Source organism: Lissotriton vulgaris, chromosome 11, assembly GCF_964263255.1.
Source record: "Lissotriton vulgaris chromosome 11, aLisVul1.2, whole genome shotgun sequence".
NCBI classification, from domain to species: Eukaryota; Metazoa; Chordata; class Amphibia; order Caudata; family Salamandridae; genus Lissotriton; species Lissotriton vulgaris.
The window spans coordinates 362554254-362577737 of record NC_141699.1 but is presented as its reverse complement, the minus strand read 5'-3'; the positions used below and the strand labels follow the sequence as shown (position 1 = coordinate 362577737).

The window sequence follows — 23484 nt, the reverse complement described above, 5'->3', positions numbered from 1 at the left end:
TCCCGCGATTGGAGGGGGGGACAGCTGCTACTACTGAAGTGCAGTGTGCCAGTATGATTATTTAAAATCCATGGGAGGTGGGGTGGGGGTGGACGCACGCTTAAGCGCTGCTTTCAAGAGCAGAGCTGTGTCAGGCTGGATGTAAAAGGAGCAGCCGCCATCCCTATATGCTCGCACACCATGTCCTGCCTGCTTCTCCAAGACCTTAATTAAGTAAATAGTTCTCACTAACAGCTAATGGAAGCTAGAGAGTAAGGACACATTTAAGAGGGGCTGTCTCTATGGGAGGTAACAACAGGAGAGAGGGAGGTGCTCAGGAGGGACTACTAAGCCTATTGACAAATAAAAAGGCATAATTTACAAAGGACAGGAAGAGAAGCCAATTGTAAAGATGGGCAGAGCTTAATAGCCATACCTACCTAGGCGAGTCCTAAAAATGAGTGGTTAAACAAACGCTCCCTTGTGAAAGCACAAGAAGACAGACCTCTTGTTGAACTGTAGCCAAACAAGATCTTCGGAAGATGGGTGGACTGCTCCTTCATGAAAAGATAATATTGTTGAAGAAATAGCCCCCCTTTTAAATGCTTATAATACTGCCAGGCAGATTGGGAACAAAGGGCGGACATAAAAGAGAAAACCATATCATATGAAGTTCTGCAGGAGAAACATTACACTTTTCCTTGGTCTCGAATGTGCAGAGTTAATTTCCTTGTGTTCTTCATATATTAAAATTTAAAATAAATATTGTGACTTGTACGTTGGACACAGATTTCGACCGCAGGCACATTAATTTGGGTCTTCTCCAATGACTCATTATGTCACAGTTGATATGCTTTCTTTTTGTTTTAAACAATATGCTGAATTTCTTTTCACTTGGATGTAATTAGTTCCAGGAACCATTTTTTGTGCATCACTCTTGTCCCCTTTTTCAGACTCCTGTACCTTGCCTTTCATTACCTGTTGATCGCTTTGCGCCTATGTAATATAGCAATTCTTTATTCTGCTCTCTGATTCTGTCCACCATCACCCATTTTCTGCCTTCTTCTGTCTTTAGTCACCCATGTAGAGGCAAGAACTCTTGCTCATCTGTAACCCAGTTCAATCAGAACACCTGCTGTTTCATTATCACTTCAAGAAGTACAACCTACGCAGAGCTAGACTTATAGCAAACGGCCTTCCCAAGTGCCCGGTCTCAATCTCAACTGAATTTGAGACACAGCTTTACCATAATGAGCCAAAACCGCCAGGCTTTAACTTCTCCTCTGTCAAGAGAACACCTCAGGAATCAACTGCAGCTTAGGCAGAACTACAAAGATTGTAATTGTCATCTCAATAAAACCTACTCAATTTCCCCTCATGCCAAACACTCCAGGGCTTAGCCTCCAAAGTGCACCTAAGGTTCAGTCTCATTTTCATCAGTGTAACACATCAACTTAGTTGACAGTAGATAAATTGAACTTGTACCAATTGTTCTGAACTTGAAGTTCATAGGAATGGGGTTATTGGGGATGGGGGGAGGGATGTGGGTTCACCAACTGCAGAATTTCAAGTGTTGAATAAAGCGGTGTATAAATGTTGGATTATATCCTGTTTTCTTTTCCCATCAGGATGAGATAGCTGATTTTCTGACTGGAGTCCTTACCAGGGCAGAAAACCATGGGAGCTCCGAACACCGAGATCTGGACTCTGAGAAGAAGAAGAAAGCCCGGGAGATTATCCGGAGGGATCTATCCTTTGATCTATCAGAGAGGAGCAGCAGGCCAGCCTCCCCTGCAGCACGCGTGCCAGCCTCCCCCTCAGGGTCTGAGGTAAGTGTTGCGCAGAGCAATAGCCTATGGGCTAGAAGTGTCACTTAGAACTGCCATCATTTGGTCATGACAAGGTTTTGATTTGCAGCATTCGCCTTATTATAGAGTTGCATGTATTGCATGTGATCCAATAACTAGTAGTTGGACTTGGAGAGTGACAACGGATTATCCACATAATTACAGACCGCTTCCACTGACTGTCACGACATATGAATTACATTTTTATGTGTTCAACAAATGTACATCCAACAAATTTTACCTTATACAACTCTTCAGACTGGGAAATCCAATGTGAATACTTTGGCTAAACAATTTCTACTGCTCAAACTTGAACTTGGCTCATCTAGCAATTTGTTACCAATGAGAAGACCATCTTTAATCTCTGTCTGCAATACTGGTCAAATATAAGTGCATGCAATTCCAAAAATCCTTTGGTTTTACTCTTACCGGCTGTAGTGATGTATGTCTTAGTTCAGTTGTTAAATACACTAATGTCTGTGAGTCAGTCTATCATGACTGTCAGCGGACTGTTCATCCATGTCAGGGCAATTCTCTCTTTTGGTAGTACAAATACCTTTGCCACCAATATCATGACCCCTTTAAGGAGACAAACCACATACCCCCACAGAGCCATTGCATATTCAATCAGCTATTTCTGATATACACATGAACACCTGATTCCAATACTCTGACCTCTGGACATGATCAGACATATGGAATCAACATTTGCAGAATGACTCTACCACAATCCAGGCTTATGGAGGCATCATATTTTTTTAGTGTTACTAATGTGTGGTACGGGACGTACTTCCACCTGAACCTGTCCAGCCTCTACCTCCTTGCGTGGAGATTGAGCGGTGACATTTGACCGCTTTCGACCTTCCTCCTGTAGTCTGTAATGTTACCTTGGCAGTCAGGCGTCCCTTCACTAAAATGGTATATGCCTGTAGATGGAACAAATTTGTGGCATGGTGCACAGCAAAGGCTGTGGATCCCCTTTCTGCCCCTCTAGCAGGGGTTCTCCTCTTCATTCTTTCTTTGGCCCATTAGGACTTTGCTCGGTAATTTTGGCCTTGCTTTGGCTTCCTGATCAGCCTTCTCTTTTCAAGTCCCCTATTGTAAATAGATTTCTTAAGGGCATTACTCACCTCTTTCCTCCTATTCCTTTCGTAATGCCCCAGTGGGACTTGAACCTTGTTCTTAAGTACCTTATGTGTGCTCCTTTCGAGCCATTACATAATTGTCCTCTTAGACTTTTGACTCACCAGACTGCTTTTCTAGTTGCCATCACCTTTGCTCGCAGGGTGAGTGAGCTTCAGGCTCTTTCTTATAAACCTCCTTTCCTTGCTATTTATCCGGACAAGGTTGTCCTTCAAGCTCGACCTTCTTTCCTTCCCAAAGTGGTTACCTCTTTCTACATAGGACAGACCATCACTCTGCCCACCTTCTTCCCACCCCCGCATGCTTCCAAGGAGGAAGAGACACTCCACCGTCTGGATCCAAAACTTGCGCTCTCTTTTTATCTGGATCGCCAAAACAATTCCGGGTGGATGATCAACTCTTTGTTGGCTATGTGGGTGCCAAGAAAGGTCGTTCTTTGCTTTAAAATATGCTATTCCTTGGCAAAAAAAGGAGCCTCCAGTAGGGCTGCGCGCCCATTCCACCAGGGTAATGGCAGCCACTACTGCTTTGGGACTTGGAGCCCCCTCAATGACATCTGCCAGGCAGCCACATGGGCATCCCTGCAGACGTTCACAAACCACTACTGCCTGGACAGCCAAGCCGGAAGAGACTGCTTCTTTGGCCGTTCTGTTCTCCAGGACTTTCTGGTGTGAACTTAGTTCGCAGACCCACCGCCCGAGTTGGTATTGCTGAGGTATCTATTTCAAGGTAAGTAATCTATAACTAATAGTCTCTTCCAGATGAACAAGTTACTTACCTTCGGTAACGATATAGCTGTAAGCAACATATATTAGTTATAGATTCCTTACCGACCCACCCATCCTCCCCATTCTGCGAACTGACTTCCAGTGTAAGGGGCTCCCTTTCGGGGGCCTTGTTTCATGCACCAGTAGTTAGTGTCTTGTATTGCTCTGCTCTTCTGGCGTGGAATGTCGTGTAAAGAACTGATGTCAGCATGCAGGGGTGGCATCTAAGTAGATACCACTACTTCATCCCGGCGATCACAACACCGGCAACTGCGCAGAGTTGACCAATGCGCAGGGGGTACTGCTACAAAATAATTTCTCTGGATACAGTCTGACACCCAGGAGTAAGTCTAAGGTGAGGAATTTATAACTAATATATGTCTCTTACAGATATATCGTTACTGAAGATACGTAAATTGTTCTTTTAGGGCATTACTGAGGTCAGGGGGGGCGGACGCCAATGGCTACTGTCACCTAGGGCGACTAAACCCTTGGGTGCCCACTCTCTTTGGGGATAGGGGCACATCCCTATTACTTTAAAAAAATGTTTTTCATTGAATTTCATGCTTTTTCAGTAGCAAACAATTGAAGATCACAGAGGAACACCTCAACACCACCCTCCTCCACGACCCCCCTCCGCCACGACCGATTCCAACTCAGCAGCCAAAGAACTAAATAGCTGGATCTCCAACTGTGCAGACAAGCTGGCACATCTCCGCCACCCTGTCAAACAACGCCCCCTGGAGGCCGCCTGGTTCACCACCGACCTCCAAGGAGCCAGGCGCTCCTGCAGATGCCTCGAGAATTTCTGGCAAAACAGGAAAACCACGGAAGTCCAGAGCACCTACAGGAACGCCAAGAAAGAATACCACCAAAGCTTAACAGCTACCAAGCAGACCTTTATCAAGATCAAAATTCTTACCAACACAAGTAACACAAAAGAACTCTTCAACGTCATACAGCAGTTCACCAAACCACCCAGCAAAGCCACGGACATCACACCAGCTCAGAAACTCTGCAACAAGTTCAGCTCCTACTTCCACCGGAAAATCAAGTCCCTCTACGACAACTTCAGCGAACACACTCCAGACACCACCCCCATCTCCACCACCGACAACCAGCCGACCTTCACCTCCTGGAAAACTGCTACCACTGAAGACTCCACAGCGACCATAAATAACATCCACTCAGAAGCCCCCACGGACCCCTGCCCACCGCACATCTACCACAGAGCCGCCATAGCACCCGAACTAGGCTGGACCATCAACACCTCCCTCGAATCTGGCATCTTCCCTGATGACTGGAAGCGGGCAGAGGTCAAGCCCCTCCTCAAGAAACCCTTGGCCGCTCAGACGGACCTGAAAAACGACTGGCCCATATCTCTGCTTCCCTTCGCAGCCAAAGTCACCGAGAGATTCACCAACGCCCATCTGACCACCTTCTTGAAGAGAACGCCATCCTCGACTCCTCCCAGTCCCGATTTCGCAGCAACCACAGCACCAAGACCATCCTCCTTGCCACCACGACAACATCCGCATGCCACTCTACCAGGGCCACACTGCGGCCCTCATCCTACTAGACCTCTCTGCAGCCTTCGACACGGTCTCACACTGCACACTCGCAGCCAGACTCCACAACGCTGGTATACGAGGAACCACCCTCGACTGGATCCGCTCCTTTCTCACTGGCAGGACCCAAAGGATCAGAATCCCATCATTCCTCTCCGAACCCACAGAGATCTACTCCGGAGTACCCCAATGAGAACCCCAATAACCCTCGCTCAGCACAAAGGCTCTCACCCCAAATAGCTCAACAAGAGAGTATCCTTCCACATACCGGAAAGGAACCTCCGTTCCGCCAACCTCACCCTGGCAGAGACCCCACGCATCCACAGAAACAGAGCAGGCAGAAGGGCCTTCTCCTACTTCGCAGCAAAGGCTTGGAACGAGCTCCCAGTCAACGACAGTCGGTCCCCTACTCTGCACACCTTCAGGTAGAGCCTCAAGACCTGGCTATTCGACTGATCTGGAGCTGCTCCGCCCCGCCCCCCACCCCAGCACCTTGAGACCCTCACGGGTGAGTAGCGCGGCTCTATAAATCCCTGATTGATTGATTGACTACAGTTACATCTTTACATTGGCTGGGTGCAGTGCAATACTGCAGTAACTACACATAACGCATACAATTTACTACGAACAGAGAGGTTATCCTTAACAAGTGCAATCAAGTAGACCGTATATTTACCATCAATAATATCTAAAATGAGCATGGATAAGTATATATATTTGCTTCTCCGTGTGTGTATCATTTACCTTTATGTAGCAGGCCGTGCCTCTGTTCTCCTCCTAATTACCTTCACTTCCCTCTGGCTCTCCTGTTTCTTTCCTAAGTTTTGTTGATATAACCCACTAAAGCATTTGGGGCGATTCTGTGGAGGTAGTAGCTCACTGTATGTGTCTGATTGGGCTATGGACATGCTATGCTGCAACGCACAATCATCAATAGTCTGATAGGGCCTTTAGCCCAGCTCATTGCCGCTCTACATTTGGCTAGCAGCGATCCCATGGCCACTAATCGTCTTCCAGCGTTGTCAACTCTTTTGTTATGTCTCAGAAGAGCGAGAAGCAGGTCTGGTGTAAGAGAGATGCCCGTAATCTCGTTCAACGTATGAAAAATCTTATCCCAGAATTCTGAAATCTTGGGGCAATACCAGGCTTACGTGTAAGAACCCAGCCTCTCGCTCCGTGCAATGGTGGCAAGATGCTGAGTTGTGTAGATCATATTTACAGTCTCTCAGGTGTGTAATACACTCTATTGAGATACTTAAAGTGAATTAAGGAGTGTCTACTATTAAGGGGAATGTGTTTTGTCATTTGCAGCAGTATCGCCAAGTGTTATCATGTATTGCTATAGCCAGGTCTTTCTGCCAGTCCAGTCGGGCTTTCATTAAGTGCGGTCTCCCGGATTCTTGTGTAAGATTATAAATGCTAGTTACCGGCTTTGCGGGCGTGATAGAACGTATAATATAGGAGAGCGTGAGCATCTCTTTTGACTCCTGCATGTCTTCACCTAACAGGTCGCGTAGTGCATGCCGAGGTCTATTGTATTGAATAAGGGTCGAGGGTTCATGTCCTAAAGCCAATATGTCTTCCCATTTGCATACCACTCCGTCTTTAAAAAGGTCACCCAACTTATTAATGCCTAATTTCTTTAACACTAAGGGGACCTCTCTTTCTAGTCCTGTCGGAACCAGGTCCACCATTCAAGTGGGGTCAGAGGGGAGCACACGAGAGATCCTGCCTGTCTAATTAATAGGTGTTCAAGGCATATGAGCTGCAGATTGTACACCTTAGCATTAGATCGCCACCTGGTGTTGGGCTTGGATGATTGCAGGTTGTTGGTGTCTTGGAAGAAGTCTTTGTAGTTATGAGATAGAGGACTCCTCCCTTGGACAATACTGCGCATGGGCATCGACTCCATTCTTAGATTGTTTTTTTCCGCCACTGGGTTCAGATGAAAGTTTCTCTGCTCCGGCCAGAAAAAGACTTTTCAGCAACTTCGAAGCGCAAAACTTCCACAAACTTCAAGAAACTACCTTCGACATCGAAGACAAGGCTTTTCGACGACATAACTTCCATTCCGGTCATTGAATGGGCCGTTAGGCCTATCGATGCCGTGTGGCCTACACCACATGGAAAGAACTCCGTTCAAGAAATGCCCAAAATGTCAAGCAAAATTCCCACATAGCGATCACCATGAGGTCTGCAACCTCTGTCTATCGCCGGAACACGACGAGTCGACCTGCACAGCTTGTGCGTCCTTCCGATCGAAGAAAACCATCCAGGATCGGAGGGCCAGTCGACACAAGATGAGGAGATCAGCCCCAGCACCGGAGGATATCTTTGACGAAGATGTTCCCCTCGTTCCCGAAGAAGACTCTCCTGATCTCCAGATCGTATCAGAGGCAGACGACTCAGATGACTCCATTCCATCGGGTCAGCGCATGAGTGCTACTGCCCCCACACCACATACTCTGCCCAAACCGAAGGCAAAGGTCAGCACTCCACCCAAGGGGCCCAGTCGAGACTGAAAATCTACTTCAACAGCCTCGCCATCGAGCCCGGCTCTGAAGAAACCAACAAAGCCTCTAGTGCCTCGACACCGAGTAAAACTCTCCCGTCGGCAACGAAACATAAAGACACCTCGATGCCGAAGCCAAAAGACCCTTCGGTACTGAAGTCAAAAATTGTACCGGCACCGAAACGTAAAGAAGCACCGTCTCCGAAGCCGTCCACTTCTACATCTTCGGTGCAGAAGACAAAAAAGCCTGATTCCGAGGTGCCCAAATCCTCGAACATGCCTACAAAGCCGAAAACAACTCCTTCGGCACCGAAAACTATGCCACGGGACGTTGCAACACCTCCCAGTGCTAAAGAAAGACCACAACCTCCGCCGGAGCCAAAAAAATCTAAGCCCAGGAAGGTTGTAGAAGAGGAGGAACTTTTTACACCAGATCCTCAACAAAAGAAGATCTATATAGACCCAAGGACAGGATGTGTGGGTACTACACCTCAAAAGAAGAGACCAGCAGATACACCACCCACTCCTGTGGTGCCTGCAAAGAAGGACTGTGCAACATCTCCTAAGCACCCTTCCTCTCCTACACCTCTTCTTCCTCCTTCTCTTGTACCTCCTCACATATCACCTCACATATCTCCTGCACATTCTCCATTATCATCACATTCCTCACAGCAAAATGATGATGAATATAATTTAGAGGGAGGGAAGGACGAGGAAGAGCCTAGCTCATACAACATAGATGAGGATATATGGGATTATTCAAACCCAAAAAATGTACCTATATATGACCCACAGAGTATGCCTGACATTCCAGAACCGCACTCATACCCATCAAAGCCTTCCCCTCCAGAAGACTCAATTAGTTTTAGTCATCTGTTAAATAGAGCTGCTGTTTACCACGGAGTCCCTATGCATTCTGATGATATTAAAGAGGATTTTCTCCTAGATACCTTTGAGCACTCTCAGCCGACTGCTCAAATTCTTCCAATGATTAAGAGAGTAATCAAGCATGCTCCAGAGGTATTTAAAGACCCTGTACACACAAGAATATTAAACCCTAGAATTGAAAAGAAATATAGGCCAGCACCCACAGACCCAGTCTATATTAAAGGACACCTACCACTAGATTCATTAGTTGTGTCCAATGCGAGAAAGAGGGCGAATTCTCAGACCTCTGGAGAAGCGCCCCACCTGATAAAGAATCAAAAGTCATTGATACAGCAGGGAAAAGAGTAGCTGCACAAGCTGCAAACATGTGGCGTATAGCAAATACACAAGCCCTACTTTCTCGTTATGATAGGGCTCATTATGATCAATTAGAAAAACTACTTGTACATCTGCCAGATCAGTACAAAGATCGAGCAACTGACCTGATACAAGAAGGCAAGTTAATATCCAATGCCTCAATAAAATGTGCATTAGATGCCGCTGACACAGCATCTAGAGCCGTAAATACCAGTGTCATACTTAGGAGACATGCGAGGCTACGCATTTCAGGGTTTAGGTTTAAAGCATTTTATTGGTACAACACAAAGAAGCAAGCATCCATAGCAAGTAAAGTGTCACGTCACCGCGGCTAGCGCCGCACTTCTGGCATTAGTGTCTCCAAATGGCATCTCAACTGAGGACTAGACCGCAGCGACACATAAAGATAAGCAGTGTTGCAGTTAACATAACAATCCCCCCCTCACCCCCCAACACTCCCACCCCTGTCCCCTCACCCCTCCCTCCCCATCGTCCAGTGCGTAGGCCTATCCCTTGCCATCTACCCCGACCACCCCTTAGTGCAGGAGTGTAGCCCAGTGTTCATTCAAGAAGTCGGTTCTTCGGGCGTCATAAGCCTTAGGAGGCGGAGGTATCTTGGGCAGGTGATTTCCCTGAATTCAGTGAGCAGTAGGGTCCGGAATGGCTGCCAGAGGTCATCAAATTGTTCAATATCCCCTGCCATTGTAAGTGACAGTTTCTCCATTCCTAACACATGCCACAATCTATGGAGTCAGCCGGTGATAGAGGGAAGCGTAGCGGTACGCCAGTGTAGAAGAATATTCTGTATCGCCGAACCTAATGCAATGGCTATCTGTCTGCCCCTGCGGGATCTAAGGGGATATCTCAGCCCATTCGGGAGCCCTAATAATATGTATGCTGGGAAGCGTGGCAGTTCGGTGTCGAAATGTGAGTCAATGTCATCTATTACTGCTTTCCAGTAGGATTCTAGGAGTGGACAGTCCCATAGAATATGTGTCAGTGTGCCCAGCTGCCCACATCCCCTCCAACAAGTGTTATCCTTATGATGGTCCATTTCATGTACACGTTCCGGGGTATAATACCAATAGGTTGAAACCTTGGTCATTGTTTCGGTGAGTCCCATATGGTATGCCGAATGCCTTGCCCTGTATGATATCTGCTCCCATTCCTTATGGCTCAGTGTCCTGCCTAATTCCCTCTCCCAACGCTCCCTCCTGGGATTGTAGAAGTGTGAAGAAGGCGGTTGCAGTAGCTTATAAAGGTCGGTAATCAGTTTTGCCTCCGACGTGCGGGATAAGAGCCATTTCTCATAAGAGAGCAGTCGCCTGTCAGCCGCCTCCCGCACCTGTGGGTGCAACGCCCAGTGGCAAACCTGCATGTAGCGGAGCCTTTCAGTCTCCGGGAATGAGTATTCCTGTCTAAATCGTGGGAAGGGAATGACCCCCTCCATGTCGTACACATGACACAGCGCCCGGCAGCTCGCCAGTGGGCAAAGGCCCTTCTCTCCATCCCCGGAATAAAGTCTGGATTGTCGACCAGCGGCGTGAGTGGTGAGGGGAATGAAGTAAGATTATGAGCGATGTTGGTGGCATCCCAAACCCTTAGGGGCACTCTGGTGACAAAAGAAGCTTATAAATTTGTGGGACGATGAGCTCGGCTCAGGAATGGCACCTCCTGCAGGGACCGGCCCACCACCACTTGGTCCTGGAAGAGCCAGTGCTTGTCCGATTCCCACCTACTCCATTCCACCAGGTAACACAGCTGTGCCGCTTGAAAGTACTTGCGGAGATCCGGTATCCCTAGACCCCCAGCCTCTGGGGCCAGCATGGGGAGCGTCCTTTTCATTCTGGGTTTCTTGCCCTGCCAAATAAAACGCGCAAGATCTGCCTGCGTTTGTTGAATCCACCTTGTGGGTGGCTGGAGCGGCAAGGCCCTGAATAGGTACAAAATCTGGGGTAAGACCGTCATTTTGACTGCAGCTATTCTGCCCAGACAAGAAAGAGTGCTGCGGGTCCACCGTCCAAGCTCCTCTCGGATCTTTTTGCTTAGGGCGATGTAGTTAGCTGCCACCATAGCCGGCAGGTTGGGAGCCAGCTGGATCCCTAAATGAGGCACCAGATCTGACGACCAGAGCATTGGGAACAGGCCTTGTAGGTAAGATCTAGTGGCTGGCGCAAGCGACACGTCCAAAGCCACCGATTTCCCCACCTTCATCTTGAAGCCTGCCACAGCGGCAAAGGAGTCCATCTCCTCCATGCACACCGGAAGGGAAGTCCGGGGGCTATCCAGCGACCGTATAACGTCTTCCGCATAGAGGCTTATGGTGTGAGTGAACCCAAGCCTCACCCCGTCGCCGCCGTGTTAGTACGTATCCGCTGGGCAAAGGGCTCCATATAAAGGGCGTATAGCAGGGGCGAGAGCGGGCATCCCTGCCTAGTGCCCCTTTCGATGTCAAAACTCTGTGCGCTGAATCCATTCACTCGCACTACCGCCGACAGGAACTTATAGCAATTAAAAACCATGGAACGGAATTTCTCGCCTATACCCACTTTCTGCAGGACCTGTTCTAGATGGGGCCAGTGTACCCGGTCGAACACCTTTTCGGCATCCACTGCCAACATCATTCTCTCTCCGGGGATTCGGGAGGCTTTCTCAATGAGGTGAACGATCCTCTTAGTGTTATCCACCGTCTGCCGCCCGGGGACGAATCCCGCCTGATCTAGTTCTATAAGGCCCGGCAGATGGGGGGGCCAATCGGGCCGCAAGAATCCCGGTGTATAGTTTAAGGTCTACATTCAAAAGGGAATTCGGCCTGTACGAGCTGCATTGCGTCGGATCTTTCCCGGGCTTGGGAATGACCGTAAGAGAGGCCCGCAGGAGGTCTGGCGGGATGGCACGGGGTCCACGAACGAGTTGAACAGACGGGTGAGGAGCGGAGCCAACGACGTGCAAAATGTTTTATAGAAGAGAGACGTGTATCCGTCTGGTCCGGGAGCCTTACCGTGCTTGAGTTTGGCAATGGCGGAAGTCACCTCCTCGATCCGGATATCTCTGTCCAGGTATTCTGCCTGCGAGGGGGCCAATGAAGGGAGGGTGACCGAGGCTAAGTACGTCCCCGTCCCCGTCGCCTGTTCATCCGGGGGATCCCCAGCGTAAAGATTTGCATAAAACTTACGAAAGGTTTCAGCAATTTGGGCATCCTCCATGACCATAGTCCCCGTGGGGTCGAAGATCCCCTTCACCATCTGTCGTTGGTGCGTCACCCTGAGCCGGTTCGCCAACAGTCGGCCACAGCGGTCCCCCCGGTGTAGTAGGTATGGCGCAGACGCAGCGCATGGTACTCCACGCGGTCCATATCCAGGGCCGTCAGGAGTTTCCTCGCCCCGTGACCTGCCTCCAGATTCGAGGAGCCCCCGTCCGACGGTGTATGTGTTCAAGTTTGCGGACCCGTTGGGTGAGTTCATCCCTCTTACTCTGCCGTTCTTTATTTTCAGCCGCGGAGATGGACAGAAACTCCCCCCTAAGCACAGCCTTCAGGGCCGCCCATTGTGTCGCCAGAGAGGTGTCAGAGTTATCATTGTGGGACAGATAGTCCTTAATAGTGTCCGTGATATGTTTTACCACCGCTTTCCTGTGCAATAAAGTATCTTTGAGGCGCCAAACCCTGGGAGGGTGGGACACCGGCGGTAGACAGAGCATGGTGGACACCGGGGCATGGTCCGACAGGGAGACTACTCCCATCTCCGTTGTCGAGGCCAGAGCGCGTACCGGGGCCGTGACCAAGAGATGGTCCAGCCTCGCGTACGTTTTATGTGCGTGGGAGTTATATGAATACCCCCTTTCATTGGGATGTTCGCACCTCCAAAGATCATGGAGGTCCACCTCTGCCATCTGTGCCTTACACCCGGCCGAGAACTCCCCGGCTTGCGGAAAACGTTGTGCGGATCTGTCAAGGGACGAGTCAAAGACCATGTTGAAATCGCCAACAATGACAACATGCCTGTCCTGCGCGGCCGTGATGTCTAACATCGCCAACCGTAAGAAGCTTTCCTGCTGTTGATTAGGGCTATAAAGGGACCCAATCGTGAAGGCAATACCCCCAATCCTAAACCTATAGGCCAGCAGCCTGCCTTTGTGTTCTGCATGTTTGTGGAGGACCTCCCCCCTAAAGTGCCAGGCCACCAGAATCGCTACTCCGGCAGTCTTAGTGTTGCTGGAAGAGAAAAATTGTGTCGGGAATTTATGGGAGCGGAGCCTATGGCAGTCGCGGGGCAGTAAGTGAGTTTCCTGAAGGAGACAAATATCTGACTGGGTGCTCTCTAATAGGGACAACACCGCCCGTCTCTTGATTGGGGTATTCAAACCCCTGACATTAAGAGTTACAATCTTAAGGGTCGTGGGCGGCATATGGGATGGTGGAAATAAATGCGTAGAGTTCCCGCTTGAGCGGAACAAGGCTTGTGAGTGATTTTCGGGCGGTTAAGGCCTGTTTCATGCACTGGACGACTCACCCTCCCCTCCCGGTTCCCCTGTCCCCAACCAGAACTCCCCCGGCCCTCTCCCCCAACCCTTCCCCTCCTGACCAAAACTCAGAACAACCCCAACATCCCCCCACACCCTCAACGAGTTCCAGAACCTCATAGTCCCAGTCCGGTCCTCAGAGACAAGTCTGTGGTAAGTTACTGAAGTTGACGTCCAGCCACTACACTCCCGCCCGCCACCCCCATCCCCCCAGAACCCCCAAACCTGCAATGTGAAAAGGCTGTGTTGATCTCCCCCCGGAGTCATCTTAGGCTGTCAGCGCGACATCACTCGAGGCCGTGTCCATGGCCGCCTCTTGTACTGCATTGTCCATTCCGGCTCGGATGGTAGGCGAATCCGGTCGAGCAGAAGAAGCAGAGGACCGGCGTTCAGAGATTCTCTGCCAGCCTTCTATGGTGGTGCGCCTTCGACGTGGTGTGTGCGCTTCTTCGTCTGTCGCGGTGATTCCCAGTACCCCGCAGGTGTCCTGGAGGGAGCGAAGCTGGTGCAGGGTGCCGTTCCACCGGAAGATAAGACTGAAAGGATGTCCCCAGGAATATTGTGTCCCATGATCTCTCAAAAAGTCTGTCGCTATTTTAAATGTTCTGCGTTTCTGGAGCGTAATCGCCGACAATTCCTGGAAGAGAGCAACCGGGTGCCCTTGGAATTACAACGACTGCTGTTTCCCTGCTTCATGGAGGATTCGCTCCTTAAGTGGGAAGTCCGGCAGGAAGGCCAGGATATCAGGCGGTGGCGCCGAGGCCCGACGCACCATGCCCACTCTATGCGCCCTGTCGATTCTGATAGGGAAGTCCTCTGGCTCACCCAATATCTCCCTGAACATGCTTTGCAGGCACCCAGCAGTGTCCTCCCCTTCTTCTTTAGAAGGCACTCCCCGGACCCGGATGGTATTCCAGCAGGACCGGTTTTCGAGGTCTTCATTGTGCGCCTGGAGGTCCAGCTGTTGATCTCTCAAGCGCAGCACCTCATGCTGCAGTTGCCCGAACTCTTCATCCCACGAATGTCCGGCTCCTTCCATGGCAGCCACTCTTTCCCCATGGCTATCGACCTCTCTCCGTACCTCACGGACTTCTCCGGCTACCTCCTGCTTCAGCGTCTGGAAGTCATCTCGCAGGGAACTGAAAAGAGATTCTAGGAAGGACCTGGTGACCGGTGGTTCCCTCTCCTCCGCCTCCAGCGAGCTTCTCGATGGGCCTGGCGAGTGCTGCCCTTTGTCTTGTTTCGTTGTTCCCCTGTTCAACATTTCCGGCAATGTCCGTTCCCCCTTCTTGTTGCCTCTGTTGCCAGCCATTGTAGAAGCGGGCACTGCTTAAGCGAGTCTTTTCAGGCGTCCGGCCCGTTGCGATAGTCAGCAAGGTGCAGGGGCCATTGCTAACCGGGGGAGACCGCCTCTCCTGTCGCCGACATTCGGCCTACCTCCCTTGGCGGGCGCAGTGGACTGTCCTTCGCCGCAGTTCTCCAGATCACTCCCCGTGCTCAGTCCTAGTTCGGTGGCCATTACCAGCCTCAGTCTGGTCACGTTGAGGTACGTCCCAACTGGTGTGGCTCGGCTTCGCCACCTCCCTCGTAACAGACTGCTGTCGATGTCACATCAGTCACCAGGCCCGCCGGATATCTGCTACTGTTTGGCCAGTCCCGCTCCTGACACCCGGTGATTCACCGGTCCGGCTGCGATCTTCCTTTGGCTGACTCCGCTGTTTTAAGAGACCGTGCAGGCTGTCCGGTCCCCCTTTTTGCTCTCTCTGTTGCCAGCCATCGTATGAGAGGAGACCTCTGGGTAAGAGCCCTGTCGTGTTTGTCGAGCAGCCTTAGAGGTCAGCAGTGTTCAGGGACAGCTACCACTTCTGGGGGTCTACCTCTGCCGTTGCCAAGGCCCTGCTCGTCTCTCCTGACCAGTGGTGCAACGGTTCGGCCCCACCGGCTGCAACTCTTCGAGGTCACTCCTTGTACCCTGGCATAGGTCGGTGGCCAGCACTGGCCCCAGATCGGGCACGGTAGGGCTCGTACCAACGAGGGCGTCCAGGCCTCACCACCGTCGCCCCCACACTCACTGCTGTCGCCGTCTCACCGGGCCCTGGGCCCACTGGGTATCCGATACTGTCGTGCAGGTCCCACTTCCGGTGTCTCAGGCCACTTCGGTCCGGTCACCACCCTCCTCCGGCCGTCCGCGGCCTACGGATTGTTCTGGCTCGATCGGGGTCTCAGCCACCCGGCCACTCCCAGGCCGTGTCCCTTTAGGATTGTCCAGCAAGTTCTCCCCTTGGTTCCAGGGTGCGGCGTCAGGCTTCCATTGCGTCCCCTACCGGGATCTCCCAGGTGCCCTCCAAGGGTATGTCGGTTCACAGGCCTCCTGTGCCACTGGCTGCTCAAGTTAGCTCTCCCCGCCATCCGCTGATGTTGCCGCAGTGTGCTCACTATCCCTCGCAACGATCACCTCATGCCGCCGCGTCCGGTCTACAAAGGTCCTGGTCCCCAGCGAGCTCCGGCTTCAAGACGGTCTGAGTTCCAGCTAGTCTCGGGGCCCGCTCGGCCACTGCCGGGTCCTGCGGTTCTGTGTCTGCCTCGTGTCCCACCGGGGTGAAGGGGGGGCGCGGGCACACTCTCCCACTCCCCCGAGCTAAGACCCCCGGCGGCTGCCTCTGGACCGGGGCTCCCCCACTAGCGGCTCCTCTCCTCCACCACCAGGGGTCTGACCGGCTCTGTGGGAGCGCGGCCTGCGCCTCGATTCCCTGCCGCAAAGGCCGGCCGTCTTCCCGGCCACCCGCTGGAAAGGCCGCGCTCACCGGTGAAGGCCGATTGGGGGGGTCAACTTCTCTCTCCAGCGGCGTCCTGGCACCACCGCAGGGATCTCGCCGTTCGCCGGTAACCTCACTGCTGTCGGCTCCTCGCCTTCACCCCACCAGCAGCGGGTTTGCAGCCGTCGAGTCACCGGCAGGGGTCCAATCACCCCAGTAGTAGGCCGCGACCCCGGCCCCGCGTAGAGGAACAGCGCCGGGTCACGCGCCTCGATACTGCCGTTGTCTGCTTCTGGGCGCCTCCATGCCACGGGGCTCCACCGGCGACTCCCCCAAGGTCTCGCCCCCACCTGGAAGTGATTCACGCAGCTGGGGACCGCTCCAGGCCAGTTCGCTGTGCATCCACCTCCGCCAGTGGCCTCGGCTCTCGGCCCCCCCCTGCTGCACTCCGGCCCCTGTTCGCCGTTCGGAGCTCTGCCGCTGCTTTTCAGGGGGTTGTCTAGGGACCCGAAGGCACTCACCGATGCTCCACCACCTCCGGTGCAATTAGTCAGCAGATCGGGGGGAGATCTGCAAAAATCACGGCCTAGGGGCCGAGGTTCGTGGGAGCTCGCGGAGAGTGCGTCCGCTCATCTCGCCATCTTGGCCACGCCCCCCATTTCAGGGTTTAAACAAGAATTTTAAACCAGTCTTTTAATCAAAACCAATTATTTGGTCCTGAAGTAGACACCATACTAGAAAAAGTGAAGAAAGACACCAACACTGCCAACACTGCCAAGTCTATGGGAGCTTTACAGTCTACACCAAATAGAGGCTCCTTTCGTCGCTCCTCCTACAGAGGAGTCTCCAAACAGACTGGAGCAGACAATACAACATCTTTCAAGTCACACACATCCTCCAACAGGGGATACTTTAGAGGAGGACATAGGGGTAACAATAACAAAGGAAGAGGTTGCGGTAACAACAACAATCAATCCTCTTCCACCACCAAACAATGACTTCCCTCTGCTCCCCCCACAGCATACCACTCCTGTAGGGGGGCAGATTAACACAGTTCCTGCCTGTCAAGAACTCCATTACAACAGACAAGTAGGTAAGACAGATTATCCAACAAGGCTACTGCCTAGAACTTACAGCAACCCCTCCAAACATACCTCCGAGACAACGTCCAATGTCTACAGACCATCTGACTCTGCTTCGACTAGAAGTGTTATCACTTCTACAGAAGGATGCTATTCAAATAGTTCCTTTAGAAGAACAGGGAATGGGGGTTTACTCGCTGTATTTTCTAATTCCCAAAGAAGATGGGACACTGAGGCCAATCCTAGACCTCAGGCCCCTCAACCGTTACATACAATCAGATCATTTTCATATGATCACTCTACAACAAGTGCTTCCACTGCTACAACAGGGCGACTTCCTTACAACACTAGATCTAAAGGATGCCTATTTTCATATCCCCATACATCCTGCTCACAGAAAGTATCTAAGGTTTGTACTAGAAGGACAACATTATCAGTTCAAAGTACTTCCATTTGGAGTAACAACGGCACCAAGAGTATTCACAAAGTGCCTAGCAGTGGTAGCAGCACATCTGGACGACTGGCTCATAAAGGCAAAATCTTTCAATCAGTGTGCCCACACATCAAACAATTCAAACATTGCACGACTTAGGGTTTACAATAAACTACACCAAGTCGCAACTGCAGCCTTCGCATGTACATCAGTACCTAGGGGCTACACTAAACACGTCCACAGCCCGAGCGTATCCCAGTCCAGCCAGGATACAGAGCATTCAAGCCTTAGTCGCCAATTTTCAACACCAGCAGTCTTTGCAAGCCAAGGTGTTCATGAGACTAATAGGCATGAGGCCATCTTGCATCTTCATAGTACCACATGCAAGACTGCAGATGCGTCCCTTACAAGAGTGCCTAGCACAACAATGGAACAAAGCTCAAGGTCAACTAAAATACCTGATGTTGATAGACAGCCGCACATATCGCTCTCTGCAATAGTGGAACACCAAAAACCTGCCATAAGGGGGTCCGTTCCTCGAACCTGTTCCACAAGCAATATTCGTAGCACTCAAGACCTTTCAACTTCAAGTACAAAACAAAGCTGTCCTAGTCCGGACGGACAATATGACAGCCATGTATTACATACAAAAACAGGGTGGGGGAACACTCTCTACAACTGTTCCATTTTGCACAGAACATTTGGAGATGGGCCGTTCCTCAAAACATACATCTTCTAGCAGAACACCTTCCAGGAGTCCACAATCAGATAGCAGATCTGTTAAGTCGGCAGGCACAACAGATTCACGAATGGGAGCTAAATCCACAAGTTCTTCAGCCATTCTTCCAAAGGTGGGGGCATCCACACATAGATCTGTTTGCCACCCACGAAAATGCAAAATGCCCAGCCTTCGCCGCCAGGTTCCGACACCCACGGTCCGAAGGCAATGTGTTATCCAGTATTTGGGTGTCTTTCATAGATTCACATGCCTGAATCATTCCCCGTCGCCGAGACGGGAGCCTCCGGTACATAAAAAAGTAATGTCCTAAGGACATACATAGAGAACATAGGCCGAAGGGCCTCCCCTTTGGGGCCTTTCCACGTCCTTATGTAAAAAGGACCGAACTCTCATCGTCAGCCAATCAGCTCCGACCTCCCTCTAGAACCTTCCCGGGAGGAGCCTCCGTCCCTCAGATTTTCTACCGCACGTTGTGCTAGGGAGTCTCCAACCTGAGCTCTTCAGGTTTTTTGCTTCGAAGTACAAACTTCTCTGGAAGTCCCTTGGTTCAAAGGATACTTATCTTCGACTGCCGTCTCCCATGTCCGAATCCGATAAAAAGGCTTCATCCATGGCAGACTCGCAAAAGAAAGCCCTTCTCAGGGCCTGTTCCTCCTGCGGCAAGAAGCGGATCCAAGCGGAGGATAAGCACGATCTGTGCTTGTATTGCCTGTACCCTGACCACGTCTCTGACAAGTGTAGGGTGTGTAGAGCCTTCCCAAAGAAGACTGTAAAGGAAAGAGAGGCTTGCCTTCTCGAATGGCTCGACAGGCTTAAGGACCGAGACACTCTGGAATCTTCCGAGAGTAGTGTCTCCGTGTCCTCCAAAGTCTCCAAGAAGAGACCCAGGGCACAGTCCCCTGGAGAGACAGACACTCCTCCCAAGAAGGCACACAGGAAACCTTCGGAGGCACGTTCCACCACCTCCTCCGTGTCTGTTCGAGACGACCAAAGGTTCAAGAAACCCGCTCCATCTACTAAGCGGACCACCTCGGTCTCGACCACCGTGTCGACCACTACGGCCTCATCGCCCTCCGCGACGGCCACAACGACCACCTCTGCGTCCTCAGGCGCACCGGTCTCCTCTACCATTCCTCTGAAGTCTTCATCCAAGACGAAAACAGGACCATCGACGGTGTCCCCACTGTCTGAGTCATCGGCGCCTAAACGGTCTAAGCCAAGTTCAAAAGGTCCGCCTTCGCCGAAGAAATCTCAAACCGAAGGTTCGTCACCTAAACAGTCAAAGTCAAGTTCAAAAGGTCCGCCTTCACCGAAAAAATCTCAAGTTGAAGGCTCTACCACCGGTAAGTCGACGGTTGAATTGTCCCCGAAGACTTTGGTCCCAACGACAATATCGGAATCGTTCAAGTCGCCCACCCAGGCGGCGGGCGCGCCATCTTCACGCACGTCGTCGGAAGGGACCCCGGCGCCATCTTGGAAGGAATCCAGATTGGTCGAGGTCTCCATTCACTCGATTCCACCTTCCTCGGTTCCCCCAACGAAGGGGTTGCCGCCCGATCAGGAACAGGTAGCTCTGCAGAGTGAGGATTCCGAGGAGGAAAACCAGCCCGATCCGGCCACCTCCCGATCGGACATTCACGAGGACCAGGAGGAAATCATGTATCAGGAACGTTCCGTACACTCAAGTGTCCGCACGGAAAACACCCCGATGATCTGTTTGCCCGTATCTCTGGTCAACGATTTACGCTGCCTAGTGCAGGACTATAAGCAGCGATTCCCGGATGCCGACAGCGGAACCCAGGTACCGGTCTCCCAGGCGCAGCCATCTGCCTCGCGTCCTTCCGCTCTCCAGGCCCGGCCTCGGAACCAACCCCAGCCTCGTGCTCGGCCCCAGCCTCAGGTAGAGGACTCCTCTGAGGACGAGGAGGAGGAGGCGGACTTGGAGGAAGGTGAAGTGCAAGACGTCGACTCGGACCACAGAGACGACGAGGCCGATGCTGCGTCATCCCAGCATTCGTCAACCCCGGCATCCCCACAACCGCGCCAAACTGAAGCAACGGACGTTGGGGGTTTCCACAAGCTAGTGGACAGGGAGGCTAAGAGGTTTCACATGGCGGTGGAATCCACGGAAACAGAATGCTTCCTCCATGATTTCAAGGAGCACAGCCAGAAGTCGGCCAAGTCTATTCCAGTTATAGACTTTCTGTGGGAACAAGGCAAGAAGTTGATGCTTACGCCTGCCTCGGTGCCTGCGGTTGTTCCGCGCCTGGACAAAAAATATAAGGCCCCGCTTACAGCGCCAGCCTGCCTTACCGGCCACCCCAAACCGGATTCGGTAGTGACTCAGGCGGCCCAAAAACAATCCCGCAACCCATCCTCGCCACTGTCCGCACCCCCGGACAAGGAAGGCAGAAAATTGGACACCATAGGCAAACGGTTCTCTACCACGTCCGCCATGACCATCAAGGTGGCAAATTCCATCGCCCTGCTAGGGCGCTACAACCGCCAGCTATGGGAAGACATTGCCCCCTACCTACAAGACCTGCCAGCCACGGTCCAGGACGAGGTGAAAGCTCTCCTAGCGGAAGGACAAAACTCAGCTGCAGAGATCATCGACTGCGCCATCGACGCAGCCATGACTGGATTCCGCCAGTTGGCCGGGGCTGCCGTGCTCTGCCGCCAAGGCTGGCTCAAAGCAACGTCCTTTCGACAAGAGGTCCAATCTAAGGTGCTGGACATGCCATTCGATGGTCAGTTTCTTTTTGGGGAAAAGATCGACGAAGCACTCCAGGCCATTAAGAAGGATACCGACACGGCAAGGGCGCTGGGCTCCCTCCAGTCCCGGAACCAGTCCTTTCGGGGCGGCCGCTCCAGAGGCCAGTACTCCTACAGAGGTTCCTACCAAAATAGGTCGTCCTACTCCTACGGCAACAGGAACCAGCCCCAACACAAACAACAGAACCGACAGTCGTCCTATGGGAGGTCATCCTTCAGAGGCAAATCCGCCAAGAAGGGCGCTGGCGGCCGCCAGTGACCATTTACTCCAGCCAGTCCCACCACCGTCTCAATCCTTTCAAATTGGAGGAAAACTGACCCACTTCCTCCCCAATTGGCGAAAAATCACTACGGATCGGTGGGTACTACAGATAATTCAATTTGGACATTCCCTCGAAATTATCGACACCCCTCCCAACACACCTCCGCTGAAGCGTGCTCACAAACACCTGCACCTCCTGCTCAAGGAAGTCTCCGCCATGTTGGTAAAAGGAGCCATCGAGAGGGTCCCAGCGTCCCAGAAGGGGACGGGATTTTATTCCCACTTCTTCCTGGTCCAACAAAAGGGAGACAAGTGGAGACCAATCTTGGACCTCCGGGCGCTCAACGCCTTCCTTCGGAGTCAATCCTTCCGGATGGTAACGATCCAGGAGATCCTGGGAGCGCTGGAGAGGGGAGACTCCATGGTCTCCCTGGACTTACAGGACGCCTACTACCATATCCCCTTCCTCACAAGGCACAGGAGGTTCGAGGTTGCAGGCAGGCATTATCAGTTCAAGGTCTTGCCATTCGGCCTCAAATCCGCGCCACGTATCTTCACGAAGTGCTTGGCACCGGTGGCAGCCTTCCTGCGGCAAAGAGGTCACCAGGTCTTCCCCTACCTGGACGACTGGCTGGTGAAGGCGCCTTCTCCGGGGGGCGCGACCGCTTCCTCCAACGCCTGCAGCACACTTTTTCAACAGCTGGGTCTGACAATCAACCTCAAAAAATCCTGCACTACTCCATCAACGAGGATTACCTTCCTGGGGGCTACCTTAGACACGGATTGCGCAAAGGCCTTCCCCTCGGAGGACAGGACCAACAAGATACTGTCTCTGGCCACGGCGGTGGCCAAGAAATCTCGCATCAAAGTCAGGACATTCACCTCCCTGCTAGGGATGATGTCCTCCTGCATTCTCCTCATACCGCACTGCAGGCTCCGCATGCGTCCCCTGCAGGAGGCTCTGGCGAGGCAATGGAAACAGAGTTCCGGCTCGTTCGAGGACATAATCAGGATCACACCGGCCATCACAAAGGCCCTTCTGTGGTGGAGAAGGCGGAAACACCTGACGGCCGGCTTGCAGTTCCTCCTGCCGCCGGCACCTCTGGTTATCACGACAGATGCCTCCCTGGAAGGCTGAGGCGCTGTTCTATTGGACCTTCGAGTCAGCGGCAAATGGGAGGCCCAAGAGAAACTACTACACATCAACCTCTTGGAGCTGAGGGCTGTGTATCTGGCTCTGCAAGCATTCCTGCCACGAATAGGAACTTCCCCGGTGCTCGTCAGAACAGACAACACCACGACGATGCACTATCTGAACAAACTAGGGGGAACGCGATCTCTCTCTCTCTCACGAGAATCGCAGAAAATCTGGAACTGGTTGGTGGCACACGGAATCTCCCTCAAGGCGGAGTACGTTCACGGGAAGGACAATACCATCGCGGACGCCCTCAGCAGGCAGACCTCTCTCTCCCACGAATGGGAGCTGAACGGCGACACCGTGGCCCACGTCTTCTCGCAATGGGGAGCCCCGAAGATCGATCTCTTCGCGACGGCGGGGAACGCCAAATGCCCAAGCTACGCAAGCTGGCATCCCCAACAGGGGTCGTTGGGAAATGCTTTTTCCATCGGCTGGTTCAGCGTGTTTGCGTACGCTTTTCCTCCGTTCTCGATGATACCGAGGCTCCTCCGGAAAATGAAGACGGAGCCGTGCACCTTGATCCTGATTGCTCCGTACTGGCCGAGACAACACTGGTTCTCGGACCTGCTTCGCCTCTGCATCAGGCCCCCGATTCACCTGCGACAACACCCGAACCTCTTAACGATGTCCGGAGGCCAGGTACACCACCCGAACCTC

At 52.1% G+C, this 23484-nt stretch overlaps 1 protein-coding gene across 8 annotated transcripts in view; it reads left to right on the top strand.

Moving 5' to 3' along the window:
• KANSL3 (KAT8 regulatory NSL complex subunit 3) overlaps window positions 1–23484 on the top strand; it is a 535939-nt gene that overhangs the window by 244058 nt on the left and 268397 nt on the right. For all 8 annotated transcript variants that reach the window (XM_086943340.1, XM_086943345.1, XM_086943341.1 and 5 more), the window contains one exon: window positions 1608–1808. In XM_086943340.1, the coding sequence (XP_086799466.1) occupies window positions 1608–1808 (201 nt within the window). The remainder of the gene's footprint in view (window positions 1–1607; window positions 1809–23484) is intronic.